General features: G+C 41.8%; 1 protein-coding gene across 2 annotated transcripts; it reads right to left on the reverse strand.

The window, feature by feature from the left end:
- Positions 1-109: 109 nt before the first annotated feature.
- Positions 110-14,855, reverse strand: mettl22 (methyltransferase 22, Kin17 lysine). Of its 2 annotated transcripts, none has more exons than XM_062532654.1 (11): positions 14,769-14,855; positions 12,804-12,953; positions 8,859-9,149; positions 7,459-7,499; positions 7,198-7,342; positions 5,959-6,030; positions 5,696-5,749; positions 5,249-5,329; positions 4,860-4,962; positions 3,697-3,865; positions 110-640 (listed from the first exon to the last, which is right to left on the reverse strand). In XM_062532654.1, the coding sequence occupies exons 2-11, from the start codon at positions 12,907-12,909 to the stop codon at positions 608-610; spliced, it is 1,095 nt and encodes a 364-aa protein (XP_062388638.1). In that variant the 5' UTR covers positions 12,910-12,953; positions 14,769-14,855; the 3' UTR covers positions 110-607. The 2 variants fall into 2 exon arrangements, with proteins under 2 accessions (XP_062388638.1, XP_062388637.1); XM_062532653.1 differs by lacking the exon at positions 14,769-14,855 and adding an exon at positions 14,607-14,757.
- Between the last annotated feature and the right edge of the window lie 7,367 nt (positions 14,856-22,222).

Here is a 22,222-nt window from a genome sequence, read left to right on the forward strand (position 1 = left end):
AATTTCTCTGTCTGCCTGATTTCTGATACCCAGAGATTTGTTCAACAGTTTATGCCTTAAGTCTCATAAGTTAATTATCATTAATTTAACAGATGACTCCAATTTAGCATGTCATTTTTTTTATTGTGCACAATTAAATAACAATTGACCTATTACATTTAATTTAAAAACACATTTCATTACACTGAAGGAAGAAAACTCAACTCTGGCAAACACCAAGAAGAAAAAAGCACCAAAATTGACTTCTGCATGGGAGGTGTTGTTAATTGAAAGAAACCTGCATTGCTGAATAATAAATACATAATTAGTGGCCTGTATGACCATTCCCTATTTTGACATCATAACATTTATCTGCCTTAAAAACACAAGGACAAATTAATTCAACAACCTTAGCCAGGATAGTTAGATCAGAGATATGAATATGACATCCGACATTGGTGAACAACTCCGAAAACATATACTGTATGTGCTTCATTTTCTCTTCACAGTTAAAACATTTTACACAGTCTGGCAATACAAAACCGAGCATCTGTATCAGACACCAGGATTCACAGAGATGCTGTGAGGAAGTGCCAGGAGACGGAGATGCTGTGAGACACTTGTGAGTTCATTTTTGGCTTGCAGCGATCTTCCATACCTCCTGCAGAGACACACAGAGAAAGAAATATCAACGCAAAGAGAATTGAGGCCGTCTTTTGCAAGCACGATGACACACATGAATAAGGGCACCTCATTAAATCTTTTACGAAACAACAACAAAAGAAGTATTGCACAACAGCCGCAAAAAGTCTCTTCACTGCCCTCTCATGGCATGTGGACGAACTAATGTTGAATAACAGTAACCGATGGTGGGGGTGTGGAGGAGGTGGTGGGTGAGTGGGGCTAGGGGAAGAATCATGTCCAGAATAACAACGTGGTCCAACGAGAATTTGGTCCAATACACAATTCCCTCGATGCATTGTTATCCGACTGACAGCAGAGAAAATGACCAAAAGAGTGTCCAGGCTCAGTATTGGAATTCCAGAGAGTAGCTAACAACCCAACTCACGTAACATACATGTACACTTCTCATGAACTTCCTTTCCTCCCCCCATCTATATCCCTCTACATCTCTCTCATTCTACCCATCTCCTTTGACTACAGTTTGACTAGTATTTCAGCTTCTGCACTCTCATCCTCTGCTAGTAGTACCTATAGTATTGTTACCTAAGGTCTCCTTGGCAATGTAGCTTGACATGTTATGCCTCATCCTGCCCTCATGAAGGCATACAGTATGCCACCACCCGACCGCTATACTCCTCCAATGAATGCAGTCTATCCGGATGTCCACACATTCGCAGCAAGCTATGCTCATCCGCATGGTTCCACGATGGTGGAGGCGTTACTACCAGAGCAGAGACATCCCTGTCATTCTTCAAAAACTATTCCAGCTCTTCCAAGAGTACCTCTTCTCCTAACAACACTAATAAACAACTAAACACACGTATAAAAAGTAATTCTCCTCTTGGATATTTTCCTCTTTTATTGCTTTTATAAATGGAATCTTCTTACATTTTTTTGTTACAAAAACAAAAACCCTCTTTAATGTCAAAATGTACAATGTTAATGAATTAAAAAAATTTATATACAAAATAGGTCATTGCATAAATATTCACCCCCTTCAAGTCAGTATTTAGTGGATGCACCTTTCCCCCGCAATTAAAGCATGGAGTCTTTGTTGATAGGTCTCCATTAGGCTTGCACATCTGGATACTGTCATTTTACTCCATTTTCTTTGCAAAACTTCTCAAGCTTGGTCAGGTTGGACACGGATTGGGTGTAGACAATCATTTCAAATCCACTCACACAAATTCTATATTGGATTGATGTCTTGGGCACACAAGACCATTCACATGCAGAGACTGTATATGTTATACGCAAACTGAGATCACTGTCTGCTGCCCCCCACCTCCTTCTGCTACTCTACAAAAGCATCATCCAACCCCTTCTACTCTATACTGTTCCCCCTGTTTCTTCACTATACTAAATGTCACCAGCAAGAACAAACAAATTAAAATCTCACACTAGCATCCAAAATAATACAGCTTCCCACCCCCAGCCTCACTAATGCAAATGACACAACCATCACACGCCTTGCCCGCACCATGGCAAGCAGCCCTGACCATCCCCTGAACCGTTTTTTCACCCTACTCCCATCTGGCCGCAAATACAGAGCCCTGGCCTGGAAAAAAGCGCACTTTAAGAAAAGTTTTGTACCCTCAGCCATCACTGCACTTAACAAACTCCGGTGACAATAATCCACCCCCTCTATTCTTTTGTGTTTATGTTGTTTGCACTGTCCACTTTTGCTTGCAGTGTGTTGAGGGGGAGGGGAACTAGAAGGGGGTGTATGGTGGGTGTCACATTATATATTATGTTATATGTTATGTGTGATGTGTGATATGTTATATGTATGAGACTGTGATGTGAACATCAAATGCTGCTGTCTTTTTTATGGAATGTGTCAATGTGTGAAGAAGAATATCCTTATAGGACAATAAAGACTCTATCCTATCCTACATTGTTATCTTTTAAAAATGTTTGTGCACCTCTCACTGTTTGCTTTAGGTCATTGTCTAGCTGGAAAGTACATCTTCTCCCAAGTTGCAATTATCTTGCAGGCTGAATCCTATTTCCATCCATATATTTGACTGAATTCATTTTACCCTTCACCTTTACAAGTCTACCAGAGCCTGCTGTTGAGAAGTATCCCCACAGCCTGATGCTGCCACCACCATGTATGAAATTAGGGATGGGGCGGTGCTGTCAGCCAAACATAGCCTCTAGCCAGATGGCCAAAAGGAGACCAGATCAAAGAACCTATTTCCATTTGACCTTGGAGTCTCCCACACATAAAAGCAAAGTAAAAGGGGAAAATATCGCCTACTTTTTGTACTCACTGAAGCTTGCCATTACTATGACATTCTTCTCTATCCTCCTGTCTATCCTTCTTATAGGAGTTACCTCTGAACTGACACCTTATTTTTATGCAAGGTCAAAAATTAAATATTACTTATTACACACTTAATGTCTCCTATGTCCTGTATTGCTCTCAACTTTTTCCCCCCTAAAGCTATGGAGAAACGCATCAGCTTACAGCTAAATCAATAAATTATAATGTAACATACACTTTTGTAAATATCTTGGCATAAAAGGATCTGCTAAAACAATAAATGGAAATGTAGAGGTTTGGTGAGTGATGTGTGTTGTGAAAACAATTGGATTTGTGTCTAGACCTACAATGATTTGCATTTCTAAAGGTCAGTTGTCTATTGTGTGCCTGAACAAAGAAAGACACAGAATTGCAATTGCATTATTATGAACTATCTGGCTGCAAAATGTACCAAATGAACTACATTCTGTTCTATGAGTCAACTAAAAGTGTCCACGAGGCCTAAACCTCCATGGGGTCTATTCCAAGACCATGGTTTAGTGATAAACCTGGGAGAGGTACCTCAGAGTAAGAGAGATACCTTCTTTAAGAACAACCCTGTGGCTTGCCTCATTCACAGAGCAAAACTAAGCCACAAAGCTCCTTATTGAGTTGTCTTACCAGGAGGTCTGAGTAAATTATTTTAGCCAGGTCTGTCTCACTCAACCAGTGCTAGCTGGAGAGCCCACATGGCGGTGACCTTGAGGAGGTCAGGACATACTCACCAGCTGCTCCACCCTCTCGTACTGCAAGAACTGGGGGATGGGGCTGAGCACCTGCTCCACGTGGTACTTCATCTTGCCGTCGTCCATGTCACAGAGCTCGTCCAGACAGTGGCGGAAGTGGTTGTAGGCCTCGCAGGCCACGTCCATTTCCCTCAGCGTGAAGTTGAGCCTGCCCAGGTAACAGACCATGGCAAAGCTTCATTTAGTGCAACAATTCATTACAATTTGATAAATTTACTAAGGCCTTTTTTTGGCCCTTTAATAGCAGAGTGAAAACCAATATCTGACAGAAGTGCTGTCACTGACTGCTAGAAAGCCTCAAACAATTTTTCCATTGCTTCTGCTATCGGTTCTGCACACTTTAACTTCATCTTTTTGAAGGGCTCCTCTGCTCTATCGCATCTTCAAAGGGAATAGCAGCTCAATAAAGTAGGCGATGCACTTGCACTCAGGATATCACATTGTGCCTGGTCTCAAGCACACTACAATACATCACATTGGTTGCCCCATCTTCCTGTATTGCTTGTATTTGCCCAAAGTCCACTTTTCTGTCTTTGACACACAGAAAAAATTAAATTCTAGGGGGCGCTGTGGTGCAACACGCTACAGCGCTAATACCATAAACGGGTCTGAGTCTCCACAGGGGTCCAACCTGCGGTAATTTCTACTGTCCCTGTCTGTAACTAGCAAAGAGTTAACTTCATCTCTCTTGTTCTAAAGCAAACACGACATTGATCATGTCTCCAGGTGGAAAGTTCCAGGTGTAGAGTTTTAGAACCAGACAGACTATGCTCTACAGAACCATGACCAGACCACCAACTCACTGACTGAGGTTCTGTGTGGAGTTGGACGAACATCAATCAATCAATGAATCAATGATTTTGCTGCGATTGACATCCATTGCCCATAGTTCTTTCCGTGCTAGCAGTGGTCATATTAAGGCAGCCCAAGACATTTCTTCACGGTATTAATAACACACCAACGACAGCTTAGATCGTTTTCATATCTCTACCAAGATTACAACTCGTCAACTATTGTTGTGTGTCACATTAATCTGAAATAGATATACTATGATCACGGCATCCTGCCTCATTAGAGGAAACGCATTAAGGGAGAGCAACAATGCAGTTCTACATATAAAGATAATAACGACTGCATCCTGCCTTTTCTCAATGGACACATAGGCAGTGCTGGGGTTTCGGAGATGGCTGGTTATCCTGTAGAGCGTCCTGAAGAAGGCATCGGTCAGATCGTCATCATAGCACACTGGAGACAGATCATTTTGGATCATGAGGGAAGCATGAGGGAAAAGAGGAAATGGGGGTAATCAACTCCAGGCAGTATCACACCACTTCAATCACAGGGATCTGTACAAATTGAATTCCGGACCCCCAACAAAGGGGGATGGTGTTGTTACAAACATATTGTATGGTAGGAGCAGCAGGCTTCACTCAGTCTCTTACAGTGTCTCTTTTAAGAGTGCTTGGTCAACCTTATAAGTTAACTCAGAAAAGAAAAAAGTCACACGTTACTTCTGTTGTTATAAACCTACCATCTGCGGCCATTATCACTGATGTCTCGTTGTGTAGGTCAGACACCTCTTCCTCAGTCCAGGAAAAGGGTATCTCAGCATCTGTGGGCATAACAGTGGCTTAGAGGGTAGACCACAGACATGGATGAAGACAAATGAGCAGATATAGAGTGGACAGACAGACAGATGGACAGAGAAACTACACACAGACAGACAAAACATACCAACACACAGACACAGACACACACACAGACATAGACAAACACACACACACACACACACACACACACACACACACACACACACACACACACACACACACACACACACACACACACAGACACACACACAAACACACTTGCACGCACGCACGCACACTCACACGCACGCACGCACGCACGCGCGCACACACACACGCACACACACACACACACACACACACACACGCACACACACAGTTGTCCACACCTGTGCAGAAATCATCTCCCGTCCAGTCGAGCTGTCTGACTTTCACCTCATTCACTGCAGGGGAAGAGAGGTGTGAATGAATAGAATGCCAACTATGAAAAGGCAAAAATGTCAGTAGCCTTTAAGTCCAGCTTAATGAGGGATTCACTCCGTTTCACATGGCTACTCCCGCAATGCCACTGTTGAATACCGAGACGACATGGTATCTACTGTTTCAAATCGTGAGGTCACATAGTTGAGGATGACAACCAGTTCTGGCTCACCTTTGTCTTCAATAAGATGTTGGTTTAAAGTCACGTTTCTTTCACACATACTCAACAGGTCCTGGCCCACATCTGAAAAAAGACACAACACCCTTCAGCGTATAAACAATAAATAAAAAAAATCATAATTTAAAAATTAATGCAGCTCTCCATAAGGTCAAAAGAGGCTCACCATTAGCTTGACAAATAAAAAATAAAATATAAGAAGCCATTACTTTCTCCTAATCTCTCGTTCCATTAACTGAAGCTGCACTAGAGTGCACTCTCCTTTAGACACATCACATTTATGAAGCACATCAAATGATATTTGCATGGAACCACAGAGAGCACCAAAAATATCAATTATGGATTTATTTCACAGCCTAGCAGAGAAAATCCTCCTCATGTTTACCTCTCACTGCGTCTACTGTACTGTAGCTGTCCCCCTACTTAGTCTGTCACAGAGAGTCTAATCAAACAAGAGGGCCCTCGACTACCAAGAGACCCTAACTCTGGAGAGCTTAATGGACAATTATTACCAAAAAAGGAAAATACTTCAGATGATACAAACACACAGTACATAACTACAGTACCGTACAGTACTTCTGCCCTTTATGTAACTAACACCTCCTGTGTGCAAGCTGATGAAGGCGTTGTCTGAGGAAAATGCTCCGTTGTCTTAACTAGAGAAGATAACTTAACTAGATAGAAGATAACTAATAAAATGCTGGCAAAACTCATCTGTAAACCCTGAAGGTCGCAGTGAGCTGGAGATGTTAGCAGCAGGTGGCTCAACTCCGTCTTCTCAAATCATTTGGCAAGATTGCGAAAGAGGTTCAATTATGGCAATTTTGGCGAGAGATCTCTACTCAAATGCATCCTTCAACAATCAGCAACATGGGGGCGAAAGTTGTCCAGGCGTGGAGAAGCCACATGGCACTGAGTTCAGTGATCGGTCACCACATTTTAACTGAAGTAAAGACCCCTACTAATGCTGCATACCCATTATGCAAGTAAAAAGGTAATATGCAGTCTTTTGAATGGGTAACAATAAAAGTGAATAAAAGGGTAATAGGAGTGCTCTTTATGCTTTCTTATGTCTATCTTATGTGGAGGAGGACACACGTGTGAGAGTCTGCGAGCCGAGTTCTTCACAATCTCCAAAAAATTGCGAGAAGGACATCATCATCATTTAAGAGCTCGAATTGACGACTGAAAGCCTTCATTATAGCAACTACTGCGATTGGGAGCAACAGGTACCTGTGCAATACATCATTTTGGCCTGTGTTGCCATGACGACACTTGTGAGTCCAGTACCGGCCCCGAGCTCCAGAACGGTGGCTCCCTGGAACTCAGCTGGCCGTGACAGGATGAGATCAGCCAGAAGAAAAGCTCCGCGCCAGATCTTGAAAAGAGGCATTGACAAATCTGTGTGTGTGTGTGTGTGTGTGTGTGTGTGTGTGTGTGTGTGTGTATGTTGTATGTGTTAACACTCACAAGGGGACAGTTTTTAGAACATACCTGTTTGCCAACATCTTCCAGTGGTGTAGCCATTGTGTGTTCTATATATAGTGACAGAGATAGAAAAGTCAGTTCAACTCCAAACGCACACAAAGGAATACAATGGGAAATAGATTTTGCAAAGTAGAAAGAAAGCTGCAATTCCGGAGTAATTTGAACCAAGGGTCTTTTTCACCATGACAACGAGTCGAAAACCAGAGCTAGATTACGTTGACTGAAGGAGTATGACGTTTTTCTGGCGTTAGCATTTACAGCCCAAATGGCTAAAAGTATCGAAATTGCCAAATTGCCAAATAACCACCAATGATGCTCAAAAAAACACACTTGAATGGGGTCCCTACACATAAAAAGAAGCAACAAGAAGAACTTAGCACATGCACTGGAAGTTTATTAAAAACAATGTTTTACAATCTAGCTCTCAAGGGGGTGTACTGTTAGCCTGGATGCCAGACCGAAGTTTAGCCCCGCCTCCATTATTTTTCTGCAGGGAACTTCGGTCTGGCACTGCTCCGTTCAGCTGCTACTATTTGAGATACACTTCGGCTCGGACCAATCACATTTCACAGGGCGGGCTTTACGTGATGATTGACATATGAACAGCAGTGACGTTCACGGCTGCATGCGTCCTCGTTCAACGAGTTGGGTGTGAGACCATGTTCGCTTAGGTTGATTTTGATTGCAACAGAAACGCTATGGCTATGAATGCATAATTTGTTCATGCAGTTTGGCCTTTCGTTTATCTTAGCTATTGAAACGGAGGTTTTATCACGGATTCGCACAACTATTTCTGAACACTTAGACCAACGAGGATATGTGGGAAAACTTCAGTTTCACTTTCACCCAGTTAAAACAGCATGTTTGGGTGATGTTGTTCCCGTTTGTTTAAAAACGTCTGTTTGCTCGTTGGGTTAACGACACACTTCCCCAGCTGTTCATTGCATACAGTTTGAAGGAATTATTTTTAAAAACGAAGGAGGATGTTTTCCATAGCCTACCCTGCTACATATTTCTGTCTTAGATTTCGCAGATAGGCTACTGACAGCCAATAACTTGTTCTGTTTGGTTTGGTCTATCCAATGAGTGCAGAGCTATCCCCTCCGCACTGTATCGGTTGAATCACGCCCCATAATCGCAGCTGAATGGAGCAGTTTCAGACTCATATTCTGATAAGAATTGAGTATGACGTCGTCAGGCTAGTGTACTGTATGACTCGTTGTCATGGTGAAAAAGACCAAGAGACCAAGAGAGTGAACACCACAAATATGTCTCATGTGGTGCCACATAACATGAATCAGACTATGCGCATTCATGGCCACTATCTGATTCACCACTTTGTACGAAACCAAAGCAGATGCTTCCAGTGCGGTGCCTGTGCATCATAGGACATCAACACAAATTACCAATTCTGATGACATCGCATTGTGTTGCATCTTCTCCACCCTCATCGTCCTCTTCCTCACAGCCATCTGCCGAATCACCCAAAGCCTGGTTGAGGATGATGGGACACACCCTCTCTCGATCTGGGGAGGCATCTCTGGGCCTCCTCACCACATCCAGGTCTCCATCGTCATCCAGGGGTACCTCACTCGGACCGGAGGGGCTGCCGTCCGCAGCTCTCCCTGGGGAGGACCCACCGCAGTCAATCTCCCTCTCCTCCACATCCCACAGGATCCTAAACTTAGAGACGAAGACTGCAAACCAGACACAAACATGGAACTAAATCTTATATTTATGCGTTTTATCTTTATACATAATAGTATAGTAGTCTATATGTTGTTGCTATTCATGTTTTGCATGGCATCTGCAAACTTGTAAAAGAGTAAAGGTGATGGTCTGCACACTTAAATGGCTCCAAAATAATTCTTTATTAGTTAAAAGGCAACGTTTCGATCAACAGAACTTCATCAGGCCTCATCGAAACGTTGCCTTTTAACTAATAAAGAATTATTTTGGAGCCATTACAGGGTGCAGACCATCACCTTTACTCTTTAACACGTTTTTTGTCTGGCACCTGTTTAAAAGTATTTTTTGGATGTGCGCACCCGTCTCTCCAAATCCATCTGCAAACTTGGACACCATGAAGTTTTAAGTTCACCGAGAACATATCGCTCCACAGCCCTGCTGTGCCTTTAAAAAATGTTTGTGTGGAAATATTATTGGCAATACCAATTATAACAACTAAGATTATAATGGATACTGAGAGGCTGTTTTTATGGGGAAATGTGTGTTCTCACTTTCAAATTCTAAACCGGATAGTCCCGGTACTTGATTATGACGCTTCGCGTCGTGCCTAACAGCCCCTTGGCTGTTCTAAATTCAGTATAAACCACGGCCTCTCTGGGCTTATTAATTAATTAAACACATTCTCCAAGGCTGCATAATGGGAAAGTCCTCATTCCATCTTCCATAATCAAACTGAAGCTACGTCAATGATCTCCAAGGAACTCCAAGGCACTCTCATCAATCAAAAGTTAAAAAGACTTTATTGTAGCGGCTTGGTCACATTAAACCTTTCTAAGAAAGACTGTGATGCGTTTCCGCAATCAAGTCTTCATCAGGGAGTCAAAAGGATTTATGATTATCTAAACCTGAATCCAGTGGTTGGTTGCCCATGCTCTGAATATCTGAAACTGCAAACATTTAAAGACGGAGTGCCTTGATTTATTTTACCCTGGGTGTAGCCTAGCCTGACTCTCGCCAGACCCTTGTAGTTCCGCCATGCTCCACCAGAGGCGTTTCGCTGAACTCCACACAAGGGTCTGGACGCGAGGGCAATCCAAACCCCTGTGCCAGTGATCAAAAAATGAGCAACCAATCAGGAGCGCCGAAGCGAGTGTTTGATTCAAATAACAATGGCGGCACGCAGCGAGGAGTCTTGTGCTGACATTGATTCTGCTATTTCAACCGTTTTGTCGAATCTATCGAGTATTCATTCTTTAAAAGATTAACAGAGAATAGTTTTGAAGACATTTATTGGTGGCAAGGATGTTTTTACTCTTCTTCCGACCGGGTTTGGCAAGAGCTTGAAGAAGCCTAGCAAGTCATTCAAGATAACAGGCAAGTGGTTTATCAAATCACATGCGAGGATGTTTTACAAGGACCCGCCTTCAGAAATACATCTCCTATCGAGAAGTCCCAGATCCTTGTGTGAAGCAGACAGCGAACTACAGGATCTGGCGAAAGTCAGGTTAGGTGTAGCCAGCCACTGCTGGGATTTGATGATTTACATGCACCACCACAAAGACCACCTGTTGTTGGATGAGCCTGTGGAGTCTAGCAGCTCTTTCTTCCCTTGGTTCAGACATGTAAATGTTATTTGTTTTTATGCATAATAGCATAATAGTTTATATTTCATATATACATATTTATATAAATGTTCTTACATCTACCTTTGTTTTAACTATGTATTTGTTGTGTTCTGTTTGCTGTGTTAAGTAAATTGCTGTTACAACATAGCCTGGCTGACGTGACCACATCTCAATGAGACGTGGTCTGGCAACCAAACTTTCATCTTATCGTATTTGAAAAAATGCCCAGATCCGTTCATTGGCCGCCACGGATGTCTATCAAATGCATTTGTGCATAGGTCACCATCGTCTTGCTTTCCCCCCTGTTCTGTGATTGGTCCCCTATCTCAGGCAAAAATTAGGGCGATAGTTTCCAGGCTGCTTTTGCAGTGTGAATGAAATTGCGCGCAAAGCAGCATGGGAACACCCAGGCTAGTTACAACACACAATTTCAGCTAGAATAAAGTCATTATCTATATAAATGATCAAATTATTATTTGGAAATATATCAGAGTGCAGCTCATGGTTTGCTGGCATCTGCAAACTTGGACACCATTAAAAATTATTCTGTACCCAACACATTGGAGAGTAGTTTGCGCCCAGTGTATTGCACAGTGAAACAATGGAATTGGGTTCAAGAAAGGTGTTACAAACTATGCCTCGGAAATGAGAGTGGGGAATAGATGGATCTGACCGAGTACACCATAACTAAAGGCCAAGTCCAACCAATTGCATGGTCTAGAAACTATTTCCGGAGACCTAACACCTAGACCTAGTTTGTGTATGATAATCACTCTCAGAAAGATTCCCCCCCCCCCACCAAGTCTAACACGTGATCACATCCTAATCAGGAGAGCCATCACCCTAATCATATACAGCTCTCACAGCACTAATTATCACTGAGCTCCAAAGAACAGAAGGTGGCTGGCCCTTTTTAAAAAGTTAGAAAAGGTTTGGAAAATGTTAAAGGTCTTAGGCTACGAGTATTTAGTTATGTACAGGTGAAATCAAAGGCACTCAACAAGACCACCAGTTTTGCCACTAAGCCCAAAATGCCCTTAATCAGAGAAGCATTGTGTGATAAAAAGGTGTCTGCCAAATTAATAAATAGAGGTTTATACATATTTTCCAGTTTGTGTTCCAGTGATGTGGCAGTTTATTTCAATACAATACATTTTGCAATGTAATACATACAATACAATACAATACATTCAGTGTGACCACTAGTAGGTAATATGTTGGGCTGGAGGTTGCAGACTGTCCTACAGTACCCCTGCTGCTAAAAGAAGAAAACTAGGAGAAGCAATGTATGATCACAATGAATTTTACGATTACACAAAGAGTAATCACAAAACGTACTGTATGTTTAAAAAGTGGCAAATTGTTGCACAGAATTGCTTAGAGGGGCCATTCAAAAATACCTAGACATAGCAACAGATTGTGAAGAAACAACTGTTTGTAATCTCAAAACGCCTATGCTCTGAGCTACATGTACATGTACTGTAGACACCTAACCCAACAACACCCATCTCAACACCCATAATTTGCTTGATGCTCAAATGGGAAGCCATTGGTTTGTCCTACTGGGCAATCAGCTTCCTGTTTACACACACAGTGCACAGTAGGCTATGACAGAAAATGGCAGATTACTAGCCTGACCGTTTTAATATAGAAGGCTATTTCTCATTGAACAGCATAGCTAAAATGATCTAACCAGTTCAGACTTGTCTGAAGAAGGGCAGTAGCCCGAAACGTTAAAAAACAGTTAACGTGGAGCTGAGTGTGTGGATTCAGCTTTGTTTTTTCATAAGAATATATTAACCATTCCTGTTTGCTGGAGGGAGTGTCACACAACATTTTCAGAAAGTCGGTCTACATCACCATGAGACGAGGTCCCAATGACATTGACTATAGAAAAAAGTCGTATTTGCCAATATTTTGTCGACACAGCATAGTCGACATGCTATGAATGCAAGAGAAATGAGCAAGTGTACACAAATAAAAGGAGAAGAATAAAACGAAGCAAGAAAAGCCATTAGTAAAGTTCTGCTACTGTACCTGGTTGGCCGACAGTGTTAAGGCGGGTCATCAAGTGGCGGGCGTTGGGCAGCAATAGGTGCACATCTGACAGGACTGTGTCCATGCGGAAGATGATCTTGTCCATGGCTGGGTCAACATATCTCCAGGGCTAGGAAAACTTCAGTGCGCCTAAGGGAGATGTGAACCATCACACATCAGTAAGAGATACTGTTTTCCTACACAGTCGACTGTATGGTGATGCTACGCCTTTCACAGTGGACAATCTGTTGCAGTCACTGTCATCAGATTATCATAGTCAATTCGGCAAATATAAAAGCACCGCAAAATGTTATTCTTTAAAGGTTACACCACGGTCAAAATACATTCAATACTACTTTTCACATAATAGGCCAGTCAGTCAGTCTGATATGAATGCTGTTGTTATGCTGTGCAGCTAAATAATAATAAAATCTCATGAAGCTTCTTTTCCCCAAATGACTATGGACTCTTGTAATAATATCAACCATAATCAAACACTCAAAATGAATGTCCCAAGGCTAAAATGCAGCGCCGCGGCTTGCTTTGTTGTTTTGCAAAAGTGTGTGGGAGGCATGGCAATAACTGCCTCATGCTGACCAAACACAAAAGCTATTTTCTCTGCTGATAGATGTAGCGGACACCTGTAGTTTCCCTGAGGAAGCCTCTGAGATCAAATACAATCTGCTCACGATGATCAGTACAGTGGCCACACACACCATCCACTCACCCTCTTTCTCTAACCAAGTGTAAAATGCCTAAGATATGTACATTTACATTACATTACATTACATGTATTCATTAAGGAGACGCTCTTATCAACAGTGACTAACACAATGAGAAATGATGCTCAAGCTACAATGCATGCAATGAAATGCAGACTTCGCCTGCAATCTGAATTTGATTACTGACACAGAGTCAAATAGAAACCAGCAGAGGTCAGTTTGTAATGTGGGGGCTTAACTCAAGATATTTCAAGTATCTTTTGACATAAAAACTGATTGGTTTTCAACAAGATCCATTATTCCTTTTTCTTGGTCATAATCTCCAATTACCTAAAAGCATTCAGGCTATGTGAATATCTTATCTGTCCAGGATTCCAACCTGACATGAAATAATAACATGTCTAGACTTAAGTGGGATTGTCTATGCTTTAAAAGTCGGTGGCAACTATTTGATCTTATTAGAGAAAATGTGTGGCATGTAGGCCTACACAATCAACAGTTCTTTCACCTGCATTAGTGTGAGTGTAGGCTATGTGTGGGTGGCTTTTCGAAACTCCTCTGGCACTCTCCACGATGTTAAATAATTTAAAAAAAGAAAACGTATTCAAGCATCATTCTGCAGCACTGTTTGTTTCAAATGTAGACCTAGGCTACTTTTACACATTAGGGGCCTAGTAGGTAGGCCTTTGGATACAGCTTAGCACTATATAGTTCAGCATTCTTTGAAACACTGGCTGACTAAAACAGTCTCGCTATGAGCAACTTGACTTATATAAGTCAGTCCAAGTTAACGCTCCTAAAGTTATTCCGTTGTTTCGTGCACTCGGATAGGCTAGATTAAACGTCAAACTTTCGAGGAGAAAGCGTGTGGAACTGGTGCTCGGTGTGCTCACCGTGTACATTTATGGTTGGCTGTGAAAATAAACTGTTTGTAGATTGGTAATGGCAGGCTGCACCAGAAATTATAGGCTTGGCGTAAATGTTCCAATATAGGAAAGCGAAACTTGAAATGTAAGACCTGATTAAGTTAACGAAGTAATAGCTTAATTTGATAATGATAAGGATTCATAAAGACACCTACTGTATCTTGGTGCTATAATGTTAACGTGTGACGTCGCGAAGAGATTATCCTGCAGAGGTCGTGTTCGCGAAAGGCGAAAACTTGACGATCTCCTCGATCATATGGCAAAAGTACATGTTAACCGACACAGACATGTTAATCTGTCACAGCTACACACATTACCTTTATTAACAGTAGTGATTTTGAGTTATAAGCAACGCTGTAGCGACTGCGGACCCTCCCCCTTCAGCTTGCCATGCCACATACGTGTTACTTTAATTCTAAGCGTCAGAAACAATGTTTCGCAGCGAATACCGTTCCGCCTGCAATTGTGTTTGCGGTCCTCTTACCAACAGCCTACGACTACACTAAAGATTCTAACTTGAACTAGCCTAAATATAATTTAATAACTAGGTTGGCCAACTATGTGCTACTCTGATGTCAGTTCACGCATGACTGCTTCACTGCTTATTGACAGACTTTATAGCTACCAAAGTAGAGCCCCCATAGGCTACCTTTTTGTCTTCGCTTGTAAGCTACTCAGGCAGAGCTGGCCTGCGATGTGGGTCCACTCCCAAGATGTGGTCAAAAGCCGCAGAGAAGGAGAGGAAAGAACTACTAGTATCTGGGGAGCAACACAAGATCAGAGTGCTCAGCCTCTGGCAGGAAGGAGGACAACATGGTATATTAACAGGACTGTAAATTGGGCTGACATGTGCAAGACACCCCAAGATAGGTTGAGCTTCCTCATCAGATCCAATTATGATTCTGCCAAGTTCGAGCAACTTGACCTTATGGTGGACTACAGCTTGGTGTAAAAACTAACTCTTCAATGCCACAAATTCAAGCCTGTCCATTTGTAAAACACACTGGCACAGTGGTACTGGTCGATCGATAAAGGTGGGGCCATGACCTGCGGAGACTGTGGAGACACACAGGCAGAAAGCAGAGTCCATCCATCAACACCAAAGTGGCTGATTCACTTTGCCAGAGAAGGAGGAGAGGTATAGAACATCACCTGCAGGGAAAGACCAGCACCAGCATCTAGATGTGAGTGGAATCCTTGATCGGCAGCTCAAGTTCCCAGCGGAGTAGTCATGGCAGAACTCACTGTTCTGTGGGAAGGAGGGATGGAAGCAGCCTTTGAGAGGAAAAAAGACTGATACTTAGATCTGACCACTGAGTGCAGAGAAGCAGGACGGTCAGCTGTCAGCTACCCTGGACAAGTCAGCTGCAGAGGGTTTGTGGGAACATCCACTTCCTGAAGTGTAGGAATGACCTGCCCCAAGCAGAAGAACTCTAAAGGAGAATTCCAGCGATTTTTGACATACATCTCTGTTTCTCGAGGTCACAGAGTAGCCTGTGCACACCTACATTTGCCTGAGGAAGACCCAGCAGGGTCGAAACATTAACCACACATTAAACGTATGAGAGAAACAACAGAGGGTGAGCGCCTCATTCGTATTTGTTGTATCCAGCCCCTTTTGCCCTGTGCCTATAACCAGTGGGAATGTGCACACTACCACTACTTTACATGTACTGTATTCCCAGGCTACCAAATGTACCAAAATGGAACCTGATTACTTCTACTAATTTATTCAGTTCTAATAGCTCTCTAAGTGTTGAAATGTGGTGAGGTACACAACAAGCATAAAATCACTTTTGCGTGTGTGTGTGTGTGTGTGTGTGTGTGTGTGTGTGCGCGCGCAAGAGGCAGAGTGAGAGAGAGGAAGCGGGAGAGGGAGAGGAAGCGAGAGAGAGGGTGAGAGATGAGTGGACCACATTGCCATCTCCTGGTAAAGATTGTTGACTGAGAGGCGCGTTCCTAGATATAGTTGCCGCTCATCCAGGGAGGGACTACCAGATAGGCTGAGACCAGAAGGAATGCAGAGATGTACAGCAAGTGTTCCTTCAGAGCCACACTCTCACCTGCGTCTCCCACGCGGCAGCACAGAAACCACAGAAACCACAGGGCAATGAGGCTGTCCCTGAGATCTCTCACTAGATTTGTAGGAAGTCTCGGACTCCTGAGCTTTGCATGTCTCCTGGTAGCCATTGGAACAAATTTTTGGTATATCATGTATGTCTCCGAACAGAGCCTCAACTCCTCTGTGTCTCATAGCTCACACACTGGACTGTGGAGAAGTTGTAACTGTAAGTTTTTTCTTTTCATCTCTTTCTCATTCCAAACTGTGTTTTTTTCTGTTCAGTACAGTTGAATTCAGGGAATTCTTAATTCATTTTCTTCTCTTTTTTGCAGTTCAAAGCCATGTATGTTCACCATTGGGCAATCCCTTTAAAAATACTGGAAATGTTACTCATTCAGAGAGTAAGTATTATTATTTGTTTCTGTTATCAATGTGAATTAATGCTAAAATGAATATGACTGAACTTTGCTATGTTGATTACATTGTAGTTGTGTTCTTTGGAATAACTGGAAGCATGAAAATGCCCTTGTAATATACAGTATATTCAAATGCTTTCGAAATGCTATTCATAACTCATGTATTGTTGGCACTATTGAAAATAGTGGTGCCTTGAAAGTATATTTACTTTGTTCAGAATGTTATGATATAGCTACTGCATATAATTAAGCATTCAAACGACATAGCACTCTTGTAATTACAAGTCTTCTTTCACTCAGTCAGAAAAATCACACTCAGTTTAGCATAATACATAACACAGAACAGTGAGCTGGAACAATACTATGAAATAGAGGTAATCCATATAAAATCTCCTAAACTATCTATTTTCAGATATTGGTATCAGTAATAGATAGAGAGATCCGTTATTGATCCCCACGGGGAAATGCAATTATGTATGTTATGACAATATGCCTGTATTACAGTTGTCATTTCAAAGTAATTTGTTTTCCTTTAAAGAGGAGGATATGTATGTCACATTATATCTGGTCAAGCCTTGACATTGTGCGTGCTATTGGACTAATGAAGCCCATGCAGCCGTAACACTATTAGCTCATGGGGGAAAGTCTCTTGTCGCCGGGTGTGCCTGCAGTGCGAGGGAACAGCAACTGATTGAGGGATGTGCGCTGTCCGTGGTCCTGGAGCACCAGCACTACCAGCATCATCATCACACTGATACAGCAACTTAGTCTTATACATCAGGGGATAATTGGATGGTGTGGCTCAACGACTTAACTGCTACAGTATATGGGCTCAGATATGGGATTGTAGTTCTAGTAATGAAGGCAATCACAAACTCAAATGACAGCTGGAATTATTCCAGTCACATTTTGCGCTAAGGTTCAGTGAATTAGAAAATGGAACAGAGACAGTGTATGGAAACAAGCATTCCACGAAACCTTGCTTTACTAAAACCTGTTTGTGAGTGACTGGCGGAGTATAGCCTACATGCATCTGCACATGCCTATTATTTGAACTCATAAGCAAACTGACACTGTGGTCTCATGGGCATCGGCAAAACAGTTCTACACAGTTATTTACTTTCACTATTGACTGACAAGGGATTACAATCAAAAACATAGCCTGAAAAAAGCAACGCTTACCCCAAAACTGTTCGAATGACTGAATAAAAATCCTAAGGATATTTATCCTGCCTAGGAATTGTTAGGGACTGGTTGCTAAGGGCTGCTTACATCTCCTGACAGTGCCTCTTCAGCTGTGCTTTATATGCACCTTTCGCTTTGGACCAGGTTTTTCTTGGTCAGTGCCGTAATGGGGTATAAGATAGCAATGTTTCGATAATGCGCTAGACCGCACCTTATGTTGTTAATTGCCACACTCCTGGGCACAAGATTTAATAAAAGCGGAGTGCATGCCAACAAATTCATCACTTTATTCGGAATAACATAAAAACAAGCCTTGCATTATGCTTTGCCCCGGGTGTACAATAGGGCCCAGGGTCTCAGTGGCTGCTGATTAAACCAATTAAGTTGATTAAGCATTCTATTACAGTGCATATTCAAAACTAATTCGACAGTTGACCAAAGTGCTGCAATGTGAAGATCACAGCACAACAGCAAGCAAATCTGGACCAGCTGTAGATGTGACGTAGGGGCTTGGCTTACACCAACAGAAAGTGAGCTGCTATGATCCATAGCAAAAAAAAATTATATATGCTATAATGTGTGCCATATTATACTGTAGATGCTATAGGACATGATGGGAGCATGGATAACCCTGACAAAATCATTAAAAGATAAAAACTTCTTCACTCTTTTACTTTGACTTCATTGCAAGCTCAAGTTGAAAGAAGTCAGATTTAATCACAGATTCGGTCGGATCTGATACACAGAAGCCGCGTCAGAAGGGTCAGACAAGTCATCTGCCAAGTGCTATTACTGTTGTGTGCCATCGTAAATTGATCTTCATTGGGTCTGCAGTTTACACTCTAAATAGGCAATCAGTGAGTAAAGTAATCAAGAGGTGCTGATGTACATCTCAGGAAAGGAAGGCAAACGTGCAATGTTTGATGTAAAAGGGATATTACCACAAAAGTATCATCATTATTGTTGGTCTTTTTCTCTTTTTTATGAATTATACTAGGCCTAAATCATTTCAATGTCTTTCCACAAATAACCCAGAGAAAATGAAAGAAAATGAATGAAGTGAATTAGATCTCACCTGGGCATGATGGTGCTCAATATAACATGCAGCACAATATTCTGACTATTTTCACATATTTCTTTGTAACCACTCCTGTGAGCCCAAGTCCAAATTATGTTTATTTTAGGTTTGTTTGCCTTTCAAACCATTATTTTGCTCATTGTGCCTTCTAAAGCTGCAGTATGTTCAGACTAAGCAATGAAGAGGTTCTGACGTAACCTACAGTAAACCTTGGTTGACAATTGGCAGTAGTCAAACAGCAAATGTGCAATGTTTGATTTAAAAGGGATATTACCACAAATACTATTGTTTTCTCCTCAATCTATTATGTTGCTCATTGTCTCTCCTAAAGCTATGTTCAGATAGGCGTATTTTTCACAGGTGCTGGCGGCCGTTTTACATAACAATCCTATGGAGTAGGCCGTGTTTTCACTCATTCTCTGCAGCTCAGAGCTGTTTCTCAAAGTTGAAAAGTATTCTAGGCTTAAACTTTTAGGTTTAAAGCACCCTACGCTATGATGTTTTTGACAGCTGACCAACCACAAGTGGTTAATCAATAATACTTTAAATACTGAAAAAGTGCTCTGCACAACTTGTCAGAAAAAGAAAAAGAAGCCAAGTCTGAACGTCTAACAGGGATTAGGAGAAAACAGAATGCAGTCAGAGAGGATTTAGTTCTGGCAACAGTTTTCAAGGCCTAAAGGGTATGTTGTTTCTGGCCTCCAGGGATGGTTGCCACCACCAATATGGCAGCACTATTTTTTTTAAGTATATTGTTTAGCTTTTTCACCTTTATTTTTATTTTTTTATTTTTTAAAGTATATTTTTGGGCTTTTTATACCTTTAATGATAGAGACTGTGAAGAATCGACAGGAAGTGAATGGGAGAGAGAGCAGGGGTGGGATCCGGAAAGGACCACGGGGCGGGAATCGAACCCGGGTCGACGGCATGCGGTGCAGGTGCCCCAGCCAGTTGCGCCACAGCTGGGGCCTTTTTCACCTTTATTATTATAGAATATTGAAGAGGTAGACAGGAAACAAGTGGGAGAGAGAGATGGGGTGGGACATGACCGCACGCCGGATTCGAACCTGGGTCCCCGTGGGCACGAGCACTGTAGACTGCTGCGCCACAGCGCAGCAACAGACCAAATCTGTAGCCTAGAAGTAGCTTTCAGTAAGATTTTGAGCTACAGTGAACATGAGCATCACCCAAAATACTGTACATCTTCATCATTATATTATACGCCATTGGGAATTTCTGGAAGGTATTTAAGTAATTAGGAAAGCCAATGAGGTGACATATCATCACCTTCCTAAAATAATATGTAATTTTTTTTGCCTTAATCATCACTTCATTTTTGGTTAAGTTTTTTAGTCTTTTCTGGAAAAAAAAGACTTACAGTATGCCACTATTTTAGGAAGGTGACGATATGCTTCAGCTCTGGGATTTCTCGAGCAAATTGACTGCGCTGGGAAGGTGTAGATTGAATTGTGAAGAACAGCAGTGGGTCTTGTGGGTCAGCAGTGTTGCCAGCAGTGGGTCTTTGGCTAAATCACGGAGGATAATGAGCCTCAAAGGCACACTGCTGTGCCTACAGAAGTGGGTGTGAATGAAAATCGCCAGATCTGGTATTACCGACTCTTTCCAAATGTCAGTTTGAATGCAGTTCTTCTGTCAGTAATCAGTGCAGTTCAAATACTTATATATATGCCACTGCCACTTTATTCCCTGTGCACTCATGTATATTCTGTCATTTAAAGTATAAGCGTGTGTGTGTGTGTGTGTGTGTGTGTGTGTGTGTGTGTGTGTGTGTGTGTGTGTGTGTTTGTGTGTCACCAAAGAGGCAGAGTCACAGTGACATAATGAGCACAATGCCTTTATTCAGTAATAAAATAGAGTTGCACTCATGGATTTTCATTTATAGATAATCTGTATGAAAGCCAGCCATAGTTGGCAGATGGAGTCTGAAAGAGAGCATTTAATGATTCAGCTCAGTCTGCATCACTGCAAGTCAGCAAAAGGCATCATCAGACTTCCTGTCGCTTCTATTCATTTACATGTAAGGATGAACAAAGTTCAACATTTGCTAATTGCTATAGACCCTGTCAGTCTGTTCCCAGAGAATCTTCGGTTGAAATATTGAAAACCATCGCAGAAACTTTGGAATGGAAATGAATCGGACTTTAGCTTAATGCTCTACAAAATGTTGACTTAAAATGTTATATTTTTAAATATTTGTTTCACCTCAAGTTACCATTTAGCTTAGATTTGTTTTCTGTCCCACCAGAAATGCCATGGGAATGCACATTTGTTTATGCAGTTGAAAGGGTCTATAGATGAACAAATTAATATAAATGATTTATGGAAATACTCTGCATATTCACTGATGAGTCTAATAAATATTTTAGGTTAAGAAACTTGAAATATCGTGTTTGTATGACTGAAGGGCAGGCCTGATTAAGATTAAGGGCTTTTATCATGTTGTAAGTTATGCTCTGGCATAAAAGCGCCAACCAAATATAATGTAATGTAATGTAATGTAACCACAGTTTGTGACTGAAGGACGAGCCTGGTCCAAGGCAGCTTAGATTGGGGATGAAAACTGTTGATAAAAAATATTGTATTCCAAAGTGAAACATGAGATCCAGTCACAAAGAAGTACAATCAAGATACAGGGTTTAATTACAGCTGTATACAGGAGAGAGGCATACACGAAGCACAGTGTACTCCAGAATATGCGTCTCTGATTTGATAGAGAATTAAACCAGCTTTAAATACACAACAGCAAAGGAAAGATAATCATACAATGGTTGTGGACAGAACCAAGATTATATTATCCGTGTTTAGGAACAGTACATTCTTTTACAGTGCCACTAGAATCATTATTTTAGTGCCAAAGTGACCCATTGGTGAGAAAAACAAAGTTTTAAATCACACATTGGAATATGGGCCTAACGCAGCACCACATATTAGAATATTGGACATAATGATCAATGCCATTTTCTCTCAGGGAGCAGTTGCAGATTTTTGATGGGCACCTTTTCAGCCAGA

This window comes from Sardina pilchardus, chromosome 3 (assembly GCF_963854185.1).
Source record: "Sardina pilchardus chromosome 3, fSarPil1.1, whole genome shotgun sequence".
Taxonomy (NCBI): domain Eukaryota; kingdom Metazoa; phylum Chordata; class Actinopteri; order Clupeiformes; family Clupeidae; genus Sardina; species Sardina pilchardus.